Raw genomic sequence first — 23016 nt, 5'->3', positions numbered from 1 at the left:
TGGGAGGGACCCAGCGGGCGGAGACAGCGGAGCACGGGCGCAGGGCACAGGAGGCGACAGGGCGGGCTCCAGCGCCAGCCTCGCGCCGACGCAGTGCACTCACGGGGCGGTCCCCGAGGCGGCGGGTTGTGGTTCCGGTTCCGTCGCTGAGACACGTGAAGGTCGGTGAGTTGGTGTGGAGTCCGTCTCCGCACGCGTGGTCGCGCTGGGATGGATTCTTCCTCGTCCTCCTCCGCGGCGGGTTTGGGCGCAGTGGACCCACAGTTGCAGCATTTCATCGAGGTGGAAACTCAGAAGCAGCGCTTTCAGCAGCTGGTGCACCAGATGACTGAACTGTGTTGGGTGAGGATCCTGGGGCTGGGATATGGACACTGCACCCACTTTCCCTCTGCCCTTGTCCCATGGGACTCGCTACTTAGTCGGGGAGAGGGTAGACCGGGTAGCGCTACCCCGCAGAGCCGGAAGAGAGAAGGGTGACTCCACTTCTCAGTGGACAGGCACTCCGTGGACCTTGGCTTTGTTGGTGCAGTGGACTGGGGATCACAGACTTACTCTGGTATCCCACCCAATACTTTGATGCACTTGAGGTTGCAGCTACCTCTAGTACTGATCACCAAAACCAGGCAGAGCCTCCACTACAGGGATTTTATTTTGGGGAGCCTGAATCTTGGGGAGTCCATGAATCTGATATTCTTGTATTCCTTGGGATTTGCCTTGATTACCCAGTTGTTCAAACCCTTCATGGTGAAAAATGAGTGTCTCTAGCCCGCTGACTATAAAAGTGGCAGTAATCTCTTCCAACGTACACATTTATTTGCCTTCTTTTTGGGTTGTTGTGTAATACCAAGCCCTTTCGGGTCTGAAGGTTGAGGAATTTGGTCTGCCCTGTGAGGGGACTTTGGCAAAAGGGTGGAAGGCATTTGCAGCTTGAGATCAAAGTGTTCTGGTTGCCAAGGACAGCATACTGCCCTCCCTCGACATACAAACTCACAGGATTTAGAGGCCAAGGATAATATTTATTGAAATTGGAGGGTCTAAGGCTTGTGTATGTAGAAGAGAATCGTGAGTAACATTCATTTGAATCCCTTTGAATTATATACAATCATCAGTTTCTACAGTTCCTTTCCCATAAACTTAAGGTAGTGCTGGACTATGATCCTTATCAAATGCTAAACCTATTCTGGTCTGCCTTGGACCAGAGTACTTTGATTCTTTCTTTAAAAAATGATTCATTACATTTGGGCCAGGAGTGGGTGTGGTTAAGGACTCCTTTAAGAATCTGTAAGCTATGGACCTTTCAAGAAGATTTATAATTTTTCATTCCTTGTGACAGGATTCAAGAACCTCTGGCTTAAGTAGACAGGGTTATACATTCTCAGTTCCTAAATTTTCTTTTGACAGGTGTTAGGGTACCTTACTATAATGATTCATCCTTCAATCCTTTATTCTCCAATTAATTTAATAGCATTCAATGCAGATAGTATTAGTTACAAGCAAATTCAGCAAAATATTACTTCATTCATATTTTGTTAATTTTCTTGCCCTGTGATATCTCAGCTCCACCATTTTCTGGCCCTTTAATTTTGGGTAAAGGATTTTTGTACTGCAGTTTCTCTCTTTGTAAAAGGAAGTTTAAAATAGTATCTATTCCATAGGGTTGTTGTGAGAATTTAATGTAAGTCTGTAGAATGTAAATTGCCAAATTAGAAATATTAACATATTAGATATTGTTTTTAGGTGAAGTTTTTCCTCTAAGCAGTGAAGTTACCCCTACCCCTCTTTTTTTCCTGAAAGTTCCCTTTGTGATTCTCTGTCTTATCCTGAGCAGGAGAAGTGCATGGACAAGCCTGGGCCAAAGTTGGACAGTCGGGCTGAGGCCTGTTTTGTGAACTGCGTTGAGCGATTCATTGATACAAGCCAATTCATCTTGAATCGACTGGAACAGACCCAGAAATCCAAGCCAGTCTTCTCAGAAAGCCTTTCTGACTGATCTCAGCATTACCTTTTTGGAAAAAGAAGGTAGTTCAAGAAAAGGAACAGCTGTTGAAGGGATGGTTGAAGAAATGGCTATGGGGAATTGACTGGCTCCCACCTTTTGTCCCACTTGGACATCTTGTCATCTGATAATGAACAAAGACCAATTTTCTGGTGTGGGGTTTGAGGGTCATATATGTACTTGGTTGTGTTTTTTAATGCTAATCTTGTGAAAATAATTGACAGATGGAAAATTATTATATGCATATTACTGTATGTGGGACTGTGCTTTTCTCAAGGTCCCCTTAACTGCTTCCTATGATTTTGATAGTGGAACTGCTTTCTATAATTTGATGGTGGGACCACACAGGTAAAATCTCTTATTTGTGTGACTTCATTTCACATTTTGGGGGAGATATTTCATAAAGGCAGTAGTTGGAGAATAATAATTTGGCACTTAACTCTGGGTCTTATCTAATATTTGACTATCAGTGCTGGAAAAAAAACCCTATGGACTGTTTATTCAGTTACACTTCAGCTTTCTAGGTTGTCTCCCTTCCCTATGATTATTTAAATATATCTAAAGTATGGTCTCAAGGTAGACCAGGCAATCTGAGGATCGAAAGACCTTTAATTATAAAGGAATCTAACCAGTGAACATAATTCTCATTACTAGATAGCATAGAAAGAGGTTAAGTTACCCTGTATATCAGGGTAAAAAAAATTTGCCTAAAAAAATTATAAAGATTTAGGCTAGTCAAAAACTAACAGCAGTTTCAGGTAGAGGTGCATGCCTGATGTTAATCATTATAGGTTCAATTGACTGCATTCTTTTGATCATTGAAATAAAAGCTTCTACTCTGTGATTAAGAGGCTTTCTATTCTGGTTTTTATCTGTAACTCATAGAAATTTAGTGTGGGCTGATTCCAAGCCTGAAATGTAGTCAGTGTATATTCTAGAGGCCCTTGAACTTTTTGTCAGAAAAGAGAGCCTTGAGATGAAATGAGAGGAAGGGATTCTGTGCTGTCAATTAGGTTCCTAAGTACAATAGAAGAGCTAATATTGACTGGATTCACCTTTTGTTTCACATCCTAGTAGGCTGGAATTTAGACCTAAAGTGGAACTACTTGCTAGGAGCCTCTAAGGTAAATCCATGGGCAGATACACATTTCCAGAAGCTTCAGGTCCCTGTTTAGCTTTTCCCATACAGATATTATAAGGAATTTTTTTTTTTTTTTTTTTACAAATCAAGATGGAAACACGATTCAACAAACTTTTAAGTGCTTCCTCCATGCCAGTCACTGCTTTCAGTGACAGGATTCAGCAGTGCACAAAACAGCCCATATACTTGAAGAGCTATGGAAGACAGAATACATGTATGAATGTAAATGTAATGAGCACCATGGAGAAAAAAAAACACTAAAGGTGTTAGAGAATGTTTGAAGGGCATCATTATTTTATGGAAAATGGTCAAAGGTCTCCTTGGAAAGGTGGCATTTCAGGAGAGTCCTGAAAGAACTAAGAGACCAAGCATTGTGGGTATCTGAGAGAACATTTCAGGCAGAGGTAACAGCAAGTCCACAGGCCCAAAGGTCAGAGCTGTATGGCATGAGGCCATTTACAAGAACAATCAAAAGGTCAATAGGACTAGAGTAAAGTAAGGAGAAAGGTAAAAAGTTTGGAAAAAAAATAATGAGATGGTTTGGGACTGGATGAGTAGTATGTATTGATCATGTAAGTACTTTGGGCTTTACTAGGCAAGATAGCCATTTGAGGGATTTTAGCAGATGAGTGATGTAGTATAATTTAAAATTTTAAGATGGTCTGGCTACTGTTTGGAGAGCATGGACATTGTGAAGTAGTAGTATTAATAAGAATAATGACATTTCAAAATGCAGGAGAAATCAGGCATTTAGAATAGGTGTCTGACATATACTTTGTATCTGTATGCCATGTCGATTTTTTTCCCCTGCAATTCTAATGTGTTCATATAAAACCTCAAGTGATATAGGGGGTTCTTTAGTCTTTTCCTTATTCTTCCTTATTAATATATTATTTATTTTATTATCATTATTCTTTTTTATTCTTCATTTAGTATTAAAGTATTCTAATTACATGTATACACAAACTTAAAATGTGTTTACATTATTATTGCTTGCTCAGCTAATATAATGCAAAAGAAGTTTTGTTTGATTCATGCAACATATGTGAGCACCAAGTTTGTGTTCATTACTAGGCACAAGACAATGAGGAAGAAAAGGTATGACATTTGCCCCCTGTCCTCAAGGACATTAATATATGAAAGCAACAACTTGGGCTTTTGTTTGTTTTGTGAATCTCAGAAACTCATTTTCAGAATCTTGCTAGAAAGATGGTATTGTCAGCTCTGATATTCAAAGCTTTCATTTCACATATTCAAGGTAGAAAATTTAACACTTAATAATAAAACAAAAAGATTGGGTTAGCAGACCCTTCTTCTGAAACAAAATCTTACTTAGAATCCTAATATAGAAAATTGAAAAGCCAAGCTGCTCTAGTAGGAGGGTATCTATCTGGAAGCCTGCTTGCTTTTGTCTCCTCATCTACCTGTGCCCCTAGTAGTGCCTAATGTACTGTATTCAAGCCTCTAGGGATGTATCAAATATACTGTAAAAACTGGAACTTGTCTATTTCTAAAATCCATGAACATTAAGGATAACAGATTCAAGGAAATCAGGCAAGAACTTCATATTTATTATTGATAACAAATCTCTATAAGGAGTTTGAATTCTATAAAATGTAACAACTCAATAAACCCCATGTAAAATAGCTTTTACACGGAACAGTGAAAAGCAATGTTCCTTTCATTTTAAAAATCAATTTTCTCTCATATTAATGGTGTAAAAAATCTTAGCCTAGGGAGTTTAATTCCAAAGATCACCCAATAGCATACTTGTGTTAAAACTTCATAGTCTCCTTCAGCCTTCTTTCTTTCTTTAATTTATTTCAGTGCTGAGAATCAAGCCCAGAGCCTCACACATGCTAGCCAAGTGCCCCACCACTGAACTACATCCCTAGCTTAGCATTATTTTTGTTGGCATATTCTGTAAAGAAAGGTATCTGGCATCCTATATCTGAATTCAGAATCACAAGATACATTTAAGTTATTGTTCAGACTCAATGACCTCAAGTGTTATGTTTTGGATATGGTTTGAATATGCTCCCAAGGGTTTGTTGTGTTGAAAACTTGGTCCCCACTGTGGTGATTATGGGAGGTGGTGGGGCCTAGTGGAAAGTCCTTAGGTTATTGTGGTGGGAGCTGACTTTGGAAGGGATCAAGGTAGCTTTTGTGGAACCCCTGAGCTCTCACAAAGTGAGTTATTTTAAGAGCAAACCTGACCCATGAATTTTTCTTTGGCTTCCTATTTGGTGTTGTGATCTCTTTCTACCACCCATGGTACCACCAGTGTCATCTGCCATGAGGTCACAGAGTTAAGGGGGACCCTTGCCAGAGCCAGCACTGTACAGTTTGGGCTCTCAGCTTCCGAATCTGTGACCTAAATCTTTTTTCGGTATAAAGTTAGATTGCCTCAGGTATTTCATTATAACAAAAAAACAAACAAACAAACAAAAAAAAAACCCACAAACTAATACAAGTCAAAAGGCAACACGTGTGGACTAAAAGGGATAATTTGAAAGGCATGGAGAAAAAAAAGGCTAAGAACCATGATCAGGAAACCACAGATGGTATTAAAATTGAGGCTGCATGCTGCTGTTGACCAGGATGGCAAGCAGGCCATGGTAACAGCAAGGAAGGGACAACTTGGGACTTGATACAGAGCTATTGGAAATAACCAAAGCAGTTTTCAAACAGTTAAATTTTTGTGTGTGTGGTGCTGGGGATCAAACCCAAGGCCTCATGTATGCTAGGCAAGTGCTCTACCATTGAGCCACATCCACAGCCCTATATAGTTTATTTGAATGTCTACATAGGTCATAAAACAAATCAAGAATATCCAGTTCAGTGCAGAGTTTGTGATTGGCTTCTGTAAAAACAGTTGGCATCAAGGTAGTGCTTGAACCTTTGACACCTAACAAAGAAAGTGAACCAAGAGAAGTGTAGATAAGAATATTCACTGGGAGGTTACGCTGACCATAGTAAAGTCTCACTATGAAGATAAGCAAGGTGGAATTGACCACTACACACAGAATCATATAGATAAATCCTGCAATAAAAGAATCAAGTTGTTCTTTAATGCTTATATAAGAAAATCTACAGCAATTTGACAAACTATTATGTTCCTTAATATCATTGAGTAAGTAGCATTTGAGCCATTGGCTATTTATTGTATGAACTAATAAAAATTGTATATCTAAAGCTATATATATTGCAAATGTCACTCCTAAAAAGGCAAAACCTATACAATATGCTACACAGAAATACACAGAAGAGACAGGATATGGCAAAGCAGGATTCAGATGTACTAATTAGGTACTCTGGGTGAACAAAAAAGACTATAAAATGAAAAAGAATATAAAATGAAATATCATGTAAAGCACTTGGAATCTTGAGCATTATCAGCATTATAGTGACAAGGTATGTATATTATCTGGTAAGTAGTTCCATACACTGTTACATGTTTTTTATGGATCATCAAATTAAAAGTTCTTTGAGAGGAGCTATTGTTACCATGCCTGTTTCATAGGTGGAAAATCTGAGACTCGGGAAAATTAACTCATTCAAGACCATACTACGGCTAATAAGTTTTAGGGATGGAATTGGAACACAGACAGTTGGTCTCCAGACCTTGTGGTCTGAACTATTATACCAAACTGCCTTCTAATGTACTTTAAAATAGAAATAAATGTTTCTCTAAAAGACTGAGCCAAAATGTTTAGAACATGTCAATATAGATATAGTGTGGTACATGTTGAGCATCCCTAAATTGAAAATCCAATATCTGAAATGTTTCATAATCAAACTTTCTGAGCTTCATGTCAGCACTCCAAAAATCTTCAGATTTAGGAGTTTTGGATTTTCAGACTGGGAATACTTAAATAGTCCATGCAAGTATTCCAAAGTCTGAAAAACTTTGAAATCTGAAACACTTCTGGTTCCAAGTATTTGGGATAAGGGACACAAAACTTGTATATGGGAAAGATCACACATTTTAGAGTAAGGCAGAACTGGGTTCAAATCATGATAACACTTCTGTGACCTTGAATAAGCTACATAACCTCTTTGATCAGTTTATCTGTAAAATTGAGATGGTGATATAAAATGAAATAACATGTAAAGCACTTGGAATGCTGTGGATGCTTTGATGGTAGCTATTTATTATTATCTGGAACTGAACATCTTTGATAACCCTAACAGGGACATTATCTTTAAAAAAAAACTTATCTCAAGTTGGTCAAGTGATGAAGTAGCAGAGCCGGTATATTATATATATTTTTTTAAAAAACATGAGTTTTATCATGCGATCAGTGGAAGTTCTTGGGGGATTTTTTTTTTTTTTTTTTTTGGTGGTGGTGCTGGGGATGGTACTCAGGGTCACAAACATGCTAAGTAAGCAATGTACCTTTGAGCTATAGCCTCAGCCCTGCTGGAGGATTTTAAACAGTGAAGTAATATAATGATGTATGCACTTCTGAATAACAAACGACTCCATGTTTTAAAACTTCCAAATAATATAGACTCACTTTAAAAATGAAAATATTCCCCTTATTCTGTACATTTAGAAAGATCATTTTAGCAGCTATATAACAATTGGAATAGGACACAGAGAACAGTTAATAAGAATATTTCACTAATTCAGGGAAAAGACTATGAGAATTTAGAGTAGGGGTGAAAAGAAAAGGACATATTAGGAATATGGGAGAACTGAGAAATCAGGAGTAAGGTTGAAAGTGAGAAGAACATATGATAGGAAAGGAGATGTGATATAGAAAAATGTGCCAATGAGAATATACCTTGGAGTTCAAAGGCAGCAAAAGTGACTGGAAAGAAGATAACAGAACTGAACATTTGAAAGGGCTATGGAAAGGAAGTTATACAGATGGCTATCCCCAGTTCCATAGCTCCAGTGTCTGGATAAACCTTGGAATTATTTCCCCCTCCAATTTAAGAAACATAAACATACTCCTCGATTCAGAAGTGTGTATAAGATTATACACAAATACAATATCTTGTAAACTGTTGACAGGAAATTTTAAAAAGCAAGCCAAGAAAGAACTAGGTAAAATGTCATTTGACTTTCAACACTACTCTGATAAGGAAAAGAGGAAGTAGTAGAAAGTAAAAGAAGGAAACAGTGGTAAGTCAGTATTTGTTAAGCTATACTTAAGCCATGTAAATATGTTTTTAAGGTTTAAACCATTTGCTACATAACATGACTGACTTGATCTACTAACCCAGTGTTGTTCAAATTTAATACACTTACGGCATTGTTAGAAATACCTTGTTGCTACAAAGTAAACATTATTAGTACTGGCTAGTTCTTTTCTGAACAGCTATCCTTCATTCTTACATAGGAGGATACACCACCAGGTCTAATTAGCTAATCCCCATTTTTTCAATACTTTTTTTCTCTACCCTCAAGCACATATCTGGGATACTTAATCCTGCCAATATTTTGAGATTCTCCCCATCAAATTAACTATTATCCCTTATTTATACCATTCTTCACACTTATGACAAATGCAGAAGCACTTAGCATTTTAACTCCATATCTATTTCCCCATAATGAGAATAAATATAAGAAAAATTGCAAAGGTTATGAAATGTTAAAGGTTTCTAAAAATTCCAATTCACATTCCATTTCTTAATAATGTGGTTATTTCCAAGATCCACCTATCTCTCTACTCTCGAGTGGGATCAAGCTTTGCCACTTGACAGAAAGCTTAGAAACCATAAAATAAAAGGAATTTTTTGTCCTACATAAATCCTGAACAAAAAATTCCATACACAAAGTTGAGAGAAAGAAAATGGGAAAATATTTGAAACTTTCTCATGTAAGACACATTTCCTTATATAAGGACTCCTACAAATTAATAATAAAAGGTCAATAACACAATAGAAATATGAGAAATGATATTATATCCATTAGGGTTCTTCAGTGAAACAAAACCAAGAGGAAATAGATGATAGATAAAAGGAGATGTATTATGAGAATTGGCTTGTATCATTATGGAGGCTGAGAAGTCCTATTATCTGCTGCCTGCAAATTAGAGAACCAGGAATGCAAGAAGTATAATTCAGTCCCAATTTCAAAGGCCTGAGAACCAGAGGAACTGCTGGTATAAGTTCCTGAATCCAAAGACTGGAGCACATGGAGCTCTGATGTTCAAGGACAGGAGAAGATGAATGTCCCAGCTTTAGAAGAGAGAATTTGCCTTTCCTTTGCCTTTTTGTTCTATCTGGGTCCTCAGTAGATTGAATGATGCCTGCTCACATTCTTGAAAGTGAAGCTGTTTTCTTAGTCTGATTCAATTTTTTAAAAATTTTTATTGTAATTTATTATATATGACAACAGAATGCATTACAATTCATATTACACATATAGAGCCCAATTTTTATATCTAGTTGTATACAAAGTATATTCAAACCTTTTATGACTTCATGCATGTACTTAGGGTAATGATGTCCATCTCATTCCACTATCTTTTCTACCCTGATGCCCACTCCCTTACCCTCCCACCTCTCTGCCCTGTCTAGAGTTTGTCTAATCCTTCCATGCTCTCCCTTCCAACCCCACTATGAGTCAACCTCCTTATATCAGAGAAAACATTCAGCATTTGGGTTTTTTTTTGGGGGGGATTGACGAATTTAGCATTATATTCTCCAACTCCATCCACTTACCTGCAAATGACATGATTTTATTCTTTCAATGCTGAATAAAATTACATTGTGTATATATACCACATTGTCTTTATCCATTTTCATCTACTGAAGGGCATCCAGGTTGATTCCAGTTTAGCTATTATGAATTGTGCTGCAGTAAACATTGATGTGGCTGTGTCCCTGTAGTATTCTGTTTTTAAGTCCTTTGAGTATAGACCAAGGAGTGGTATAACTGGGTCAAGTGGTGGTTCATTCCCAGTTTTCCAAGGAATCTCCATACTGCTTTCCATAATGGCTGCACCAACTTGCAGTCCCACCAGCAATGTATGAGTGTGCCTTTCTCATCACATCCTCACCAACACTTATTGTTTGTATTCTTAATAGCTGCCAGTTAATAAGAATATTTCACTAATTCAGGGAAAAGACTATGAGAATTTAGAGTAGGGGTGAAAATGAAGTGACTGGAGTGAGATGAAATCTTAGTTTTGATTTGCATTTCTCTAATTGCTAGAGATGGCAAACATTTTTTTCATATATTTGTCGATTGATTGCATATCACCTTCTGAGAAGTGTCTGTTCAGTTCCTTGGCCTATTTATTGTTTAGGTTATTTGTTTTTTTTTTTTTGGTGTTTAGCTTTTTGAGTTCTTTATATACCCTAGAGATTAGTGTTCTGTCTGATGTGCAAGTGGTAAAAATTTGCTTCCAAGCTGTGGGCTCTCTGTTTACCTCACTGATTGTTTCTTTTGCTGAGAAGAAGCTTTTTAGTTTGAATTCCATCCCATTTATTGATTCTTGATTTTAATTCTTATGCTATAAGGGTTCTTATTAAGGAAGTAGGGGCCTAATCTGATATGATGGAGATTTGGGCCTCTTTTTCTTCTATTAGGCACAGGATCTCTGGTTTAATTCCCAGGTCCTTGATCCACTTTGAGTTGAGTTTTGTGCATGGGGAGAGAGAGAGGTTTAATTTCATTTTGTTGCTTATGGATTTCAAATTTTCCCAGCACCATTTGTTGAAGAGGCTATCTTTTCTCCAATGTATGTTTTTGGCACCTTTGATAAGATAACTGTAATTATGTGGGATTGTCTCTGTGTCCTCTATTCTGTACCATTGGTCTACCAGTCTATTTTGGTGACAATACCATGCTGTTTTTGTTACTATTACTCGGTAGTATAGTTTAAGGTCTGGTATAGTGATGTCACCTGCTTCTCTCTTATTGCTAAGGATTGCTTTTGCTATTCTGGGTCTCTAGTTTTTTTCAGATGAATTTTATGACTGCTTTTTCAATTTCTATGAGGAATGTCATTGGGATTTTGATTGGAATTGCATTCAGTCTGTATAATGCTTTTGGTAGTATGGTCATTTTGACAATATTAATTCTGCCTATGCAAGAACAAGGTAGATCTTTCCATCTTCCAAGGTCTTCTTTAAATTCTTTCTTTAGTGTTCTGTAGTTTTTGTTGTAGAAATCTTTCACCTCTTTCATTGATTTCCAAGTTTTTTTTTAGGCTATTGTAATTGGGGTAGTTTTCCTCTTTTCACTTTCAGAGGATTTGTCACTGATATACAGAAATGCCTTTGAGTTATGGATATTGATTTTGTATCCTGCTACTTTGCTTAATTCGTTTACTAGTTCTAGAAGTTTTCTGGTGGGTCTTCTAGGTATAATCATATCATTGGCAAATAGTGCTAATTTGAGTTCTTTTCCTATACTTATTCCTTTAATTTCTTTCATCTGTCTATTTGCTCTAGCTAGTGTTTCAAGAACTATGTTGAACAGAAGTGGTGAGAGAGGGCATCCCTGTCTTGTTCCAGTTTTTAGAGGGAATGCTTCCAATTTTTCTACATTTAGAATGATGTTGGTCTGGGATTTAGCATAGATAGCTTTTACAATGTTAAGATACGTTCCTGTTATCCCTAGTTTCTCTAGTGTTTTGAACATGAAGGGGTGCTGTATTTTGTTGAGTGCTTTTGCTGCATCTATTGAGATGATCATATGATTCTTTTCTTTCAGTTATTGATGTGATGAATTACATTTATTGATTTCTGTAAGTTGAACCAACCTTGCATCCCTGGAACAAACCCCACTTGATTATGGTGCACTACCTTTTTGATATGTTTTTGTAATTGATTTTCCAGAATTTTATTGAGGATTTTTGCATGTATGTTCATTATAGATATTAGTCTGAAGTTTTCTTTCTTTGATGTGTCTTTGTCTGGTTTTGGAATCAGGGTGATATTGGTCTCATAGAATGAGTTGGAAATGTTCCCTTTTTTTCTAGTTTATGAAATAATTTGGGGACTTTTGGAATTAGTTCTGCTTTGAAGGTCTTGTAGATCTCACCTGTGTATTCATCTGTTCCTGAGCTTTTATTGGTTAGTAAGCTTCTGATGTTGTCTTCTATTTCATTGCTTGAAAATGATATGTTTAACTTGTGTATATCATCCTGATTCAGTTTGGGCAAATCATATGACTCTAGAAATTTGTCAGTGCCTTCGATATTTTCTATTTTATAAGAGTACAGATTTTCAAAATAATTTCTAATTATCTTCTGTATTTCTGTAGTGTCTGTTGTGATATTTCCCTTTTTCGTCACGGCTATTAGTAATTTAAGTTTTCTCTCTCCTTCTCTCCGTTAGCATGGCTAAAGTTTTGTTAATTTTTGTTTATTTTTTTCAAGGAACCCACTTTTTGTTTTGTCAGTTTTTTTCTTTTGTTTTGATGTCATTGATTTTAGCTCTGATTTTCATTATTTCCTGTCTTCTACTGCTTTTGATGTTGATTTGTTCTTCTTTTTGTAGGGCTTTGAGATGTAATGTTAAGTCATGTATTTGTTAACCTTTTCTTCTTTTAATATATGAGCTCAATGCAATGAACTTTCCTCTTAATACTGTCTTCATAGTGTCCCAGAGATTTCAATATGTTTGTATCCGTGTTCTCTCTAGCCTCTTAAGAAATTTTTAATCTCCTCCTTGATGTCTTTTGCAACCCATTATTCATTCAGTAGCATATTACTTAGTCTCCACATGTTGGAGTAGCTTCTATTTTTATTTTTCTCATTGATTTCTAATTTCATTCCATTATGACCTGATAGAATGCAGGATAGTATCTTTTCTTTTTTATATTTGATAAGAGTTGCTTTGTGGCATAATATATGGTCTATTTTAGAGAAGGATCCATGTGCTGCTGAGAAGAAAGTGTATTCTTTTGTTGATGGATGAAATGTTATATATATCTGTCTGTTAAATCTAAGTTATTGATTGTATTATTGAGTTCTATAATTTCTTTGTTCAGCTTTTGTTTGGAAGATCTCTCCAGTGGTGAAAGAGGTGTGTTAAAGTCACCAGAATTATTGTGTTGTGGTCTCTTTGACTCTTGAACTTGAGTTTGTTTGATGAACATAGACACTCCATTGTTTGGGGAATATAAATTTATTATTGTCATGTCTTTTTGATGATTGGTTCCCTTAAGCATCATGAAATATCCTTCTTTATCCCTTTTGATTAACTTTGGTTTGAAGTCCATTTGATATGAGGATGGAAATCCTTGCTTGTTTCTGTGGTCCATGTGAGTGGTAATCTTTTTCCCAACCTTTCACCTTCAGTCTGTGGATGTCTTTTCCTATGAGTCTCTTAGAGGCAGCATATTGTTGGGTCTTTTTTAAAAAATCCAATCTGCCAGTCTATGTCTTTTGATTGGTGAGTTTAGGCCATTAGCATTCAGGGTTATTTTTGAGACATAATTTGTATTTTCAACCATTTTTATTTATTTTTGGTATTTAACTTGACTTGGTTTCTCCTTTGATTAGTTTTTCCTTTAGTGGTAATACCTCCCTTTGCTGATTTTCATTGTTGTTTTTTTGTTTCCTCCTCATGGAATATTTTGCCAAGGATGTTCTGTAGTGCAGGCTTTCTTTTATTTATTTATTTATTTATTTATTAATTTTTGGCAGACACAACATCTTTGTTTGAATGTGGTGCTGAGGATCGAATCTGGGCCACATGCATGCCAGGCGAGTGCACTACCGCTTGAGCCACATCCCCAGCCCCTGTAGTGCAGGCTTTCTATTTGTAAATTCTTTCAACTTTTGTTTATCATGGAAGGTTTTTATTTCATCATCAAATCTAAAGCTTAATTTTGCTGGATATTGGATTCTTAGTTGGCATCCATTTTCTTTCAGAGCTTGATATATGTTGTTCCTGGGTCTTCTAGCTTTCAGAGTCTGGGCTAGAAAATGTGCATGTAATCTAATTGATTTTCCCCTATATGTAATATGGTTCCTTTCTCTTGTTGCTTTTAAAATTCTCTTCCTATTCTGTATGCTAGGCATTTTCATTATAATGTGCCTTGGTGTGGATCTGTTATGATTTTGTACATTTGTTATCCTAGAAGCCTCTTGAATTTGGTTTTCCAACTCATTTTACAAGATGGGAAAATTTTCTGATATTATTTCATTGAATAGTTTGCTTATTCCTTTAGTTTGGGACTCTATGCTTTCCTCTATTCCAATAACTCTTAAATTTGGTCTTTTCATGCTATCCCATATTTCTTAAATGTTCTGCTCATGGTTTCTTACCATCTTCACTGTGTGATCTACATTCTTTTCAAGATTATATATTTTGTCTTCATTGTTTGAGGTCCTGTTTTCCAAGTGATCTGCTCTGCTTTCTATTGAACTTTTAATTTGGTTTATTGTTTCTTTCATTTCAAGGATTTCTGTTTGTTTTTTTTCAGAACCTCTAGCTCCTTATTGAGGTAATCTTTTGCTTCCTGTATTTGTTTACATAGCTCTTTAAGGAAATGATCTTTTGTTGCCTGTATTTGCTCTCTCATATCATCCTTTAATTCACAGAACATTTAAATCATGTATATCCTGAACTCCTTCTCTGTCATTTCTTCTGTTGTGCTGGCCATGAATTCTTTTTTTTTTTTTTTTTTTTTAGGAAGAGAGCGCATTTTATCTTTTTTAAAGAGAGAGAGAGAGAGAGAGAGAGAGAGAGAGAGAGAGAGAAATTTTAAATATTTATTTAGTTAGTTTTCGGCAGACACAACATCTTTGTTTGTGTGTGGTGCTAAGGATCGAACCTGGGCCGCACGCATGCCAAGCAGCGCTACCGCTTGAGCCACATCCCTAGCCCTGGCCATGAATTCTAATAATGTGGTATCTTGATTTGTTTGGGGCACTTTCTTCCCCTTGTCTTTTCATATTGCTTTTGTGTCTTCCCTTCTAGCACTGTGAATCCGAGGCATTAAGGTTTTTACCCTGTAGGCTTACAGTGCTCCTGTAGGGATTCAATACCTCTCCTTTGAAGGACAATGTTATCAGATCCCAATATAAACAGAACACACCCTATAAACAAATGTTTGCTATTAAGATGTTTACAGTTCGGTCACTATGTACAGAAATGGTGAATTCAATTATTATCCATAATGTACTCACTGGATTTGTAAAAGGGTTTACAGTTTCTTATGGTGGATAAAGAACCGGGTGTGAGGAGTAGGATGATATGCTGAGGAGGTAGAAGGTGAGGATATATAGTTATTATATCTTACAAATTGTGAAAGAGAAATTTAAAGAGGAAGATTAGTAGCAGGAGAAGAGAGAGGAAGTAATTTTGGTAGACAAGTAAGTGGGAAGACAGTACAGTACATAAAGCTAAGATAGATAGATAAATAGATAGATAGATAGATAGATATAGAAAAAAATGGTGGGAAAAAAGAAAAAAAAAGACTTTACAACACAACTGCAATATACTATTCAGACATCCCAGTCCTCAAAATCCTAATTCATGCAAAGTACTTGGTTTCACATATTTTGGGGATGTGAGGGTGGGAGAATAGAGAGGGAGAGAAAAAAAATATCTTATAGGAATAAGCAGGAATTGTTTTGGTTGGAGATCAGTATCTTTCCTGCTTTCCTTCCCATCCAATCATCTATTGTTAGCTGGTATCTCCACCCTCAGGATGGTGAAGGTAACCAGGGTGGGAGAGTTGGTCCTGGTTGGAGGGCACCTGGAATTGGGGTGTGGGACCCGCCGATGCCCAAAGGGAGACTGCACTCAAAGATCTCTTTTGGGGCCCACTCGTGTGATGTGAGCACCTGGTCTTTCTCCTTATCTCACCTGAAGACTTCCCAGTTCCTGGTCTCTGTGTTAGTCCCTAAACTGTACCACATTCACCCTCTCCCTTACTATTTCCTAATGAGGGACCTTTCTCTGTGGGGCTCTTGAGCATGGTCTTTGGGAATTCTGCGCACCTGCCTCACTGAGAGCTGTTTTGTTTTGGGCACTCACTGTGCCTGGTTAGCAGCTGCTGGGGAGAGGGGCAGTTAGAAATTGGGTACCTGGCCAGCTGGAGTACCAAATTGGGAGTTTCCCCACTAAAGATGGTGATGAAGGTGGCCCAAGATGGAGGTGGTTGCTTTCAGTGATGGGGTGTTGGGTCAGGTGGTAGATCCTGGTAGATCAGGTGGGGGGATCCTGGTGATGGCATTGGACAATGAGTTCAGAGACTAGCTCTGTGTGGCTGTCAGCTGACTTCAGAGCCTGTGTGAAGTTCTCCAGTGCAGGCAGGCTATTGCACATAGGGGACTATCTCCACTGCTGCAGAGTCCCAAGATGGTGGCAACTAGGGGAGCTCCACACTGATAGATGGGAGCCCACATGGGAATGGCGGCCAGAGTGCCTATGCGTGGGAAATTGCCAGATGTCCTGTGTGTGAGCGGCATCTGTGATTTCTGCTTCTGTGGGTGGCCGAAAGTTCTGCATGGGTGCTGATGCCAATGGTCCTGCTCTGGTACCCAGTAGTCTTGCGTGGGCAAATAGTTGGGAGACCTACCCTGACACTGAGGCCTGGACTTCTGGACAGGCACAGTGGCCATGATTCCTGTGTGGGAGCAGGAATATTGCTCAGAGAGAAGCAGTATTCTCACTGCTTGAGTCCCAGGCCATAGAATGCTGCCTCTCTCTGGCGCACAATCTTGGATCCTTCCAGGAGTCTATCCTGATTCAAATATTAATCTCTTCTGGAAACATCCTCACAGACACAAGAAGAAATGTTTTACCAGCTATTTGGTATCCTTTAATCCAGTCAAGTTGACATAAAATTAACCATATCAGATACGAGAGTTCAAAAGCATGGAAATACAAATGCTTCATATTCATATTCAAGAGAAATTTTAGAAAGCTAAAGTAAGACTACACTATTAGGTTGTCAAAAATGTGACAACTTTTTGTGTGCGTATAAGGAAATGGGTACTCTCTTATATTACTGATGGGAGTGTAAACTAGTACTATCTCCTGGGACAGAAGTTTAGGAATGTCTGTGAAATTATAAATGTAAAATCCTTCCATTCCAGAAAGCCGACTTCTAGAAATTCATCCTATGCATATACTCACACGTGTAAAATGAAATATACATGTATTTGTAATCAAAAGGAATTGAAAAGAAACCAAAATGTCTCTGTTATTGTTTGGATAAAAGTTGTTCCTCCAAAGCTCCTGTGTTAATAATCAGAGGTGAAATAATTATATTATGAGAGCTGTAACCTAATCCATGTATAATCCCTTTGAGATTAGTATTTGAATGTTTTTAACTGGGTTCTAACTGTAGATAGGTGGGACATGGCTGGAGGAAGTGTGTCATTGGGGGAGGCATGCCTTGGGAATTGCATATTTTTTCCCTGGATCCTTCCACATTCTCTCTGCTTCCTGGTTGCCATGAACCTGAGTAACTTTCCTCCATCACACCATTCTGCTATGATGTTCTGCCTCACTTCAGGCCCATAGCAATGGACTCAGAATGGACTGAACCTCTAAAACTATGAGTCCAACATAAACTTTTCCTCCTCTGTGTTGTTCTTGTCAGATATTTTTGTCACAGCACTGAAAAACTAACAGTTCCTCAATATGGTATTAGATAAATAATCTTACAATGAAATACTATGCAATAGTAAAAAAAGAATGAGGATCTTCCTTATGTACTAATATAGAATGAGCTTCAAGACATATTATTAAATTAAAGCAAGGTTCAAGACACAATATGGGAAGGATTCAAGATGGCAGAATAGAGGAGGTTGCTTTCCTGGCTGCTCTATGGTGTAAAACCAAGAAAGCAGACAGGCAACTTCTCTGCAAGTTAGGAGAAACAAAGGTAGGGCAGCTTTACTGGAACTTAGAGCTGGACATTCAAAGCAGATTCAAAGACATTCAAACTCAAGAGGTTGCATATAATAAGGAAGAAATCCCCAGTGGCACAGCCATTGCTGGGTTCAGGCCAGAGTGGTCCCTCCATGAGCAAAGTAGAGGTATAAGGGAATTAAAGGAACCCATATTTTTAGGAGGCCCAAGGCGTGTCTGAGTACAGAGCATTTAGAGATCAATGACATTGCCCAACAATCATGAAAGGCATGCTACACAATATCCTTGTGCAGGAAAGAAATCACCATTTTTCCAGGCAGTGGGCAGAGGACAAAGGAAGAAACTATTTTGCATCTGCAATGCGGAGGGCCAGCAGCTGAGGGGGCCAATTCCTGGCAAACCCAAGTTTGGCCCCAAAACACAAGCCCATTAACACACACTGTATGACATGGAGTTAAGTGACCAGATGAAAATCAAATGTGGAGAGAGATTTACACAGGGGACAACTGGTCATGGAGACCCACCCAGCTCTACTACTCCCCCTCTAATCTTAATGTTTGTAGAATGAGCTGGGAGAGACATCTCTGTCTGGCAACTCAGAAGGGTGGGGCCAGAGAAATTGGAGACTGAACCCAAGACCAGAAAACATGGGTTTCACAGGTGACATAGGGGACTAAGAATTGGCTTGCCTACCACACAAGTGGAACCCAGGGGAGATCCCTGGGGTGCAGTTTTCCAGCATGAACTAGCAAGTACTGGACCATGGAGGTTTGCTGATTTAAAATCTCCAGATTAATTGGCATTCAGCAAAGAGCCTGGAGCCCACCTAAGCTTAAACCCTGCCTCCAGGAATTCCATTTATGGGATTTCCACTCTCACTCAAGTAATCCAGAGGTGGAGCATCACACTCCAGAAGACACCATCTAAAACTGTTAAGAAGAGAAGCTGAGAATAATTTCAACTCCATCATAGACTTTAAATTTTCATCAAGACTTTTTCTTTCTCTTTTTAATTCTTTTCTCTGTTCAATTGTGACCTTAATGATACATGGGCAATTACATATATTTTTTCTCATTTCTAGCACTTTTAAAGCCAGTTATTTTTCATGGATTAGTTTTTTTGAGGACTAGGATGTTTGATTAGTATATTTTAGTTGTGTTTTGTATTCTTTTATTTTTATTTTTAATTTTTCAAAAATTTTTACTTTATATATATTTTTCTCTTACCTGTTTCCTTTGATTCTTCCTCTCTTCAGCTAACATCGAATCTATTGTGCTCTATTTCACTCTTCCTTTAATATTTTACTTCTGTTTTCTTTCCTCCTCCCTCATAATCATCACATTCTATATCACATCTGTTCACTCACAATCCCCCATTTGAAAATGTAAACACTTCTGCAAACATGCTGTTTTTATTGTAGGAAAAAACTGATTGTATCATTACTGTTTAGTGTGATAATTAACATTGTAGACATCATAGTGGGGACTATTTGATTTAATACTGTATACTATTTACATTGGTTGTTATTATTACTTGTCTCCCTAAACAGTGAGGTACTGGAAACATTCAGGGGTACTGTAAGTCCATAGGGTGGAAACTACTGCCTTAGATCCATACTGTTAGATGGGTAAATAGAAAAAACAACATGAAAAAGCAATGAAACAAATTGCCCTCTAATAAGAGAATCCATTGACACCACAGTGGAAGAAATATCAGAGAAGGAGTTTAGAGTGTAGATAGTTAAAATTATGTGTGAAGTAAAGGACAACATAAGGAATGAAATCAGAGAGAAAATACAAGGAGTGAAAGATCATTTCAACAAAGGGGCAGAGATTCTGAAAAAAAAAGCAGAAATTCTCAAAATGAATGAAACAATAAACCAAATTAAAAATTCAGTTGAGCGGCTGCCATTGTGGCTCAGTGGTAGAGAATTTACTTGGCATATGCGAAGCCATGGGTTCAATTCTTAGCACCAAATATAAATGAATAAAATGAAAGTCCATCAACAACTAAAAATTATTTTTAAAAATTCAATTGAAAGCATCACCAACAGAATATATCACTTGGAAGACAGAATTTAAGGCAATGAAGACAAAATATATAATCTTGAAAACAAAGTTAACCATGAGAAAAGATGTTAAGAGACCAGGAACATAAATCCCAATAAATATGGGTTAATGTGAAAAGACCAAATTTAAGATTTATTGGGATAGATGAATGCTCAGAGATACAAATGAAAGGAATGCACAATCTTTTCAATGAGATAACAGCAGAAAATTTCCCAAACCTAAAGTATGAAATTGAAAATCAAATACAGGACCCCAAATATACAAAATTACAACAGACCCACATCAAGGCACATTATTATGAAAATGCCTAATATACAGAATAAGGATATAATTTTAAAGGCTGCCAGAGAAAAAGAACAGGTCACGGGGCTGGGAATGTGGCTCAAGCAGTAACGCACTCACCTAGCATGCACGGGGCGATGGGTTCAATCCTCAGCACCACAGAAAAATAAAGATGTTGTGTCCACTGAAAACTAAAAAATAAATACTAAAAAATTCTCTAATTCTCTCTCTCTCTCTCTCAAAAAAAAAACAGGTCTCATTTAGAGGAAATCCAATCTGAATCTCAGATGATCTCTCAACCCCACACACTCAAAGCTAGGAGGTCTTTGAATAATATGTACCAAGCTCTGAAAGAAAATGGATGCCTGCCAAGAATGCTAACCCAGTAAAATTAAGCTTCAGAATTGATGACAAAATAAAAACCTCCATGATGAGAAAAAAAGTTAAAAGAATTCACAACTAGAAAGCCTGCACTACAAAACATACTTAATAAATATTTCATTAAGAAGAAATGAAAAATAAAAGTGAAAACCAGCAAAGATAGGAACTACACTAAAAGAAAACTGGCTCAATGGAGAAACATATTCAAATTTAAAATGAGAAATAAATCAAAGTGACAAGACATAAAAATAATTTCTCAATTAATAACATTGACTGTAAATAGCCTAAACCCATCATTCAAAAGACATAGACTGGCATATTGAATTTAAAAAAAAAACAAGAATATGCTGCCTTCAACAGACTCACCTCATAGGCAAAGAGATCCACAGACTGAAGATAAAAGGATGGGAAAAAACATATCATTCACATGGATTTTGTAAACAAGCAGGGATTTCTATCCTATCAGATAAAGTGGACTTCAAGCCAAAGTTAATCAAAGCGACAAAGAAGGATATTTCATACTGCTTAAGGGAATTACACATCAATAAGATCTAACAATTGTAAATATTTATGCCTCAAAGAATGGAGCACCTACATACATCAAACAAACATTTCACAATTTCAAGAAGCAAATAGAGCACAGCACAATAATACTGGGTGACTTTAACAAACCTCTCTCACCACTGGATAGATCCTTCAAACAAAAACTAAATAAAGAAACTCTAGAACTAAAAAATACAATCAGTAATTTAGAATTAACAGACATAATGGACTATTTCATCCATTGAATACACTTTCTTCTCAGCAGCACATGGATCCTTCACTAAAACAGACCATAACTCAGGCCACAAAGCAACATTAGTAAATATAAAAAATTAGAGAAAATACCTTGCAGCCTATCAGATCATTATGGAAATTAAAAATCAAATGATAAAATAAAAAGTAGAACCTACTCTAACACCTGGAGGCTAAATAACATGATATTGAATGATGAATGGATAGCAGGAAAAATCAGGAATGAAATAAAAAATACTTAAGAGGTAAATGAGAATATTGAGACAATATATCAATATCTCTGGGACACTATGTAGGGCAGTGCTAAGAGGAAAATTTGTTGCATTGATCTCATTCACTAGAAGAATAGAAAGTCTGGCATGGATTCAAACTCAAAAGCTTCTTCTTAGTAAAAGAAACAATCAGTGAAGTGAGTAGAGAGCCTACAGAAAGGGAGCAAATTTTTACCACACACACATCAGATAGAGCACTAATCTCTAAGATATATAAAGAACTCAAAAATCTTAACACCAAAAAACAAATAATCCAATCAATAAATGGGCCTAGAAACTGAACAGACACTTCTCAGAGATGATATACAAGCAACCAACAAATATATGAAAAAATGTTCATCATCTCTAGCAATTAGAGAAATGCAAATCAAAACTCCTCTAAGATTTCATCTTTCTCCAGTCAGAATGGCAGCTCTTAAGAATACAAACAACAATAGTGTTGGCGAGGATATGGGGGAAAGGGCACACCCTTACATTGCTGGTGGGACTGCAAATTGGTGCAACCAATCTGGAAATCAGTAAGGAGATTACTTGGAAAACTGGGAATAGAACCACCTTTTGACCCAGGTATCCCACTCCTCAGTTTATGCCCAAAGGACTTTAAAACAACATACTACAGGGACATGGCCACATCAGTGTTTATAGCAGCACAATTCTCAATAGTCACAATTTAGTGGCTCCAACCTAGATACCCTGCAGTAGATGAATGGATAAAGAAAATGTGGTATATATACACAATGGAATATTATTGTTAAAAGAGAATAAAATCATGGTATTTGTAAGTAAATGAATGGAGTTGGAGAATATAATGCTAAGTGAAGTAAGCCAATCCTAAAAACCAAATGCTGAATGTCTTCTCTGATATAAGGATGCTGATTTATAATGGGGATGGTGTGGGGGAGCACAGGAGGAATGTAGGAACTTTAGATAGGGCAAAGTGGAGGGAGGGGAAAGGAGGGGGCATGGGAGTAGGAAAGATGGTGGAATGAGATGGACATCAGTACCTTAAGTACATGTATGAAAACACAAATGGTGTGACTCTACTTTGTGTACAATCAGACACATGAAAACTTGTGCTCTGTGTAATATGAATTGAATTGCATTCTGCTGTCATATATAACTAATTAGAATAAATAAAATTTTTAAAAGAGAAAAAAGAATAGAAAGTCAAAAATAAATAATCTAACATTCCATTTAAAGCCCTAGAAAAAGAAGAACAAATCAACACCCCAAAGCAGTAGGAGACAGAAAATAATTAAAATGAGAGCTGAAATCAAT

General features: G+C 37.1%; 1 protein-coding gene across 1 annotated transcript; it reads left to right on the top strand.

The window, feature by feature from the left end:
• The first annotated feature begins 43 nt into the window (after window positions 1-43).
• On the top strand, window positions 44-2844 carry Timm8a (translocase of inner mitochondrial membrane 8A). The gene is made up of 2 exons (XM_005340687.5): window positions 44-342; window positions 1829-2844. The coding sequence occupies exons 1-2, from the start codon at window positions 211-213 to the stop codon at window positions 1988-1990; spliced, it is 294 nt and encodes a 97-aa protein (XP_005340744.1). The 5' UTR covers window positions 44-210; the 3' UTR covers window positions 1991-2844.
• The last annotated feature ends 20172 nt before the right edge of the window (window positions 2845-23016 follow it).

The sequence above is a fragment of the Ictidomys tridecemlineatus genome, chromosome X, assembly GCF_052094955.1.
Source record: "Ictidomys tridecemlineatus isolate mIctTri1 chromosome X, mIctTri1.hap1, whole genome shotgun sequence".
Classification (NCBI taxonomy): Eukaryota; Metazoa; Chordata; class Mammalia; order Rodentia; family Sciuridae; genus Ictidomys; species Ictidomys tridecemlineatus.
Note: the sequence above shows the minus strand (reverse complement) of the source record. Positions and strands in the feature narration are given on the sequence as shown.

Bases quoted from the DNA above. Each gene is read 5' to 3' on its own strand.
- Timm8a (XM_005340687.5), top strand. From the start codon at position 211: ATGGATTCTTCCTCGTCCTCCTCCGCGGCGGGTTTGGGCGCAGTGGAC. The intron at 343-1,828 runs GTGAGGATCCTG...TATCCTGAGCAG, and splicing joins AGATGACTGAACTGTGTTGG to GAGAAGTGCATGGACAAGCC.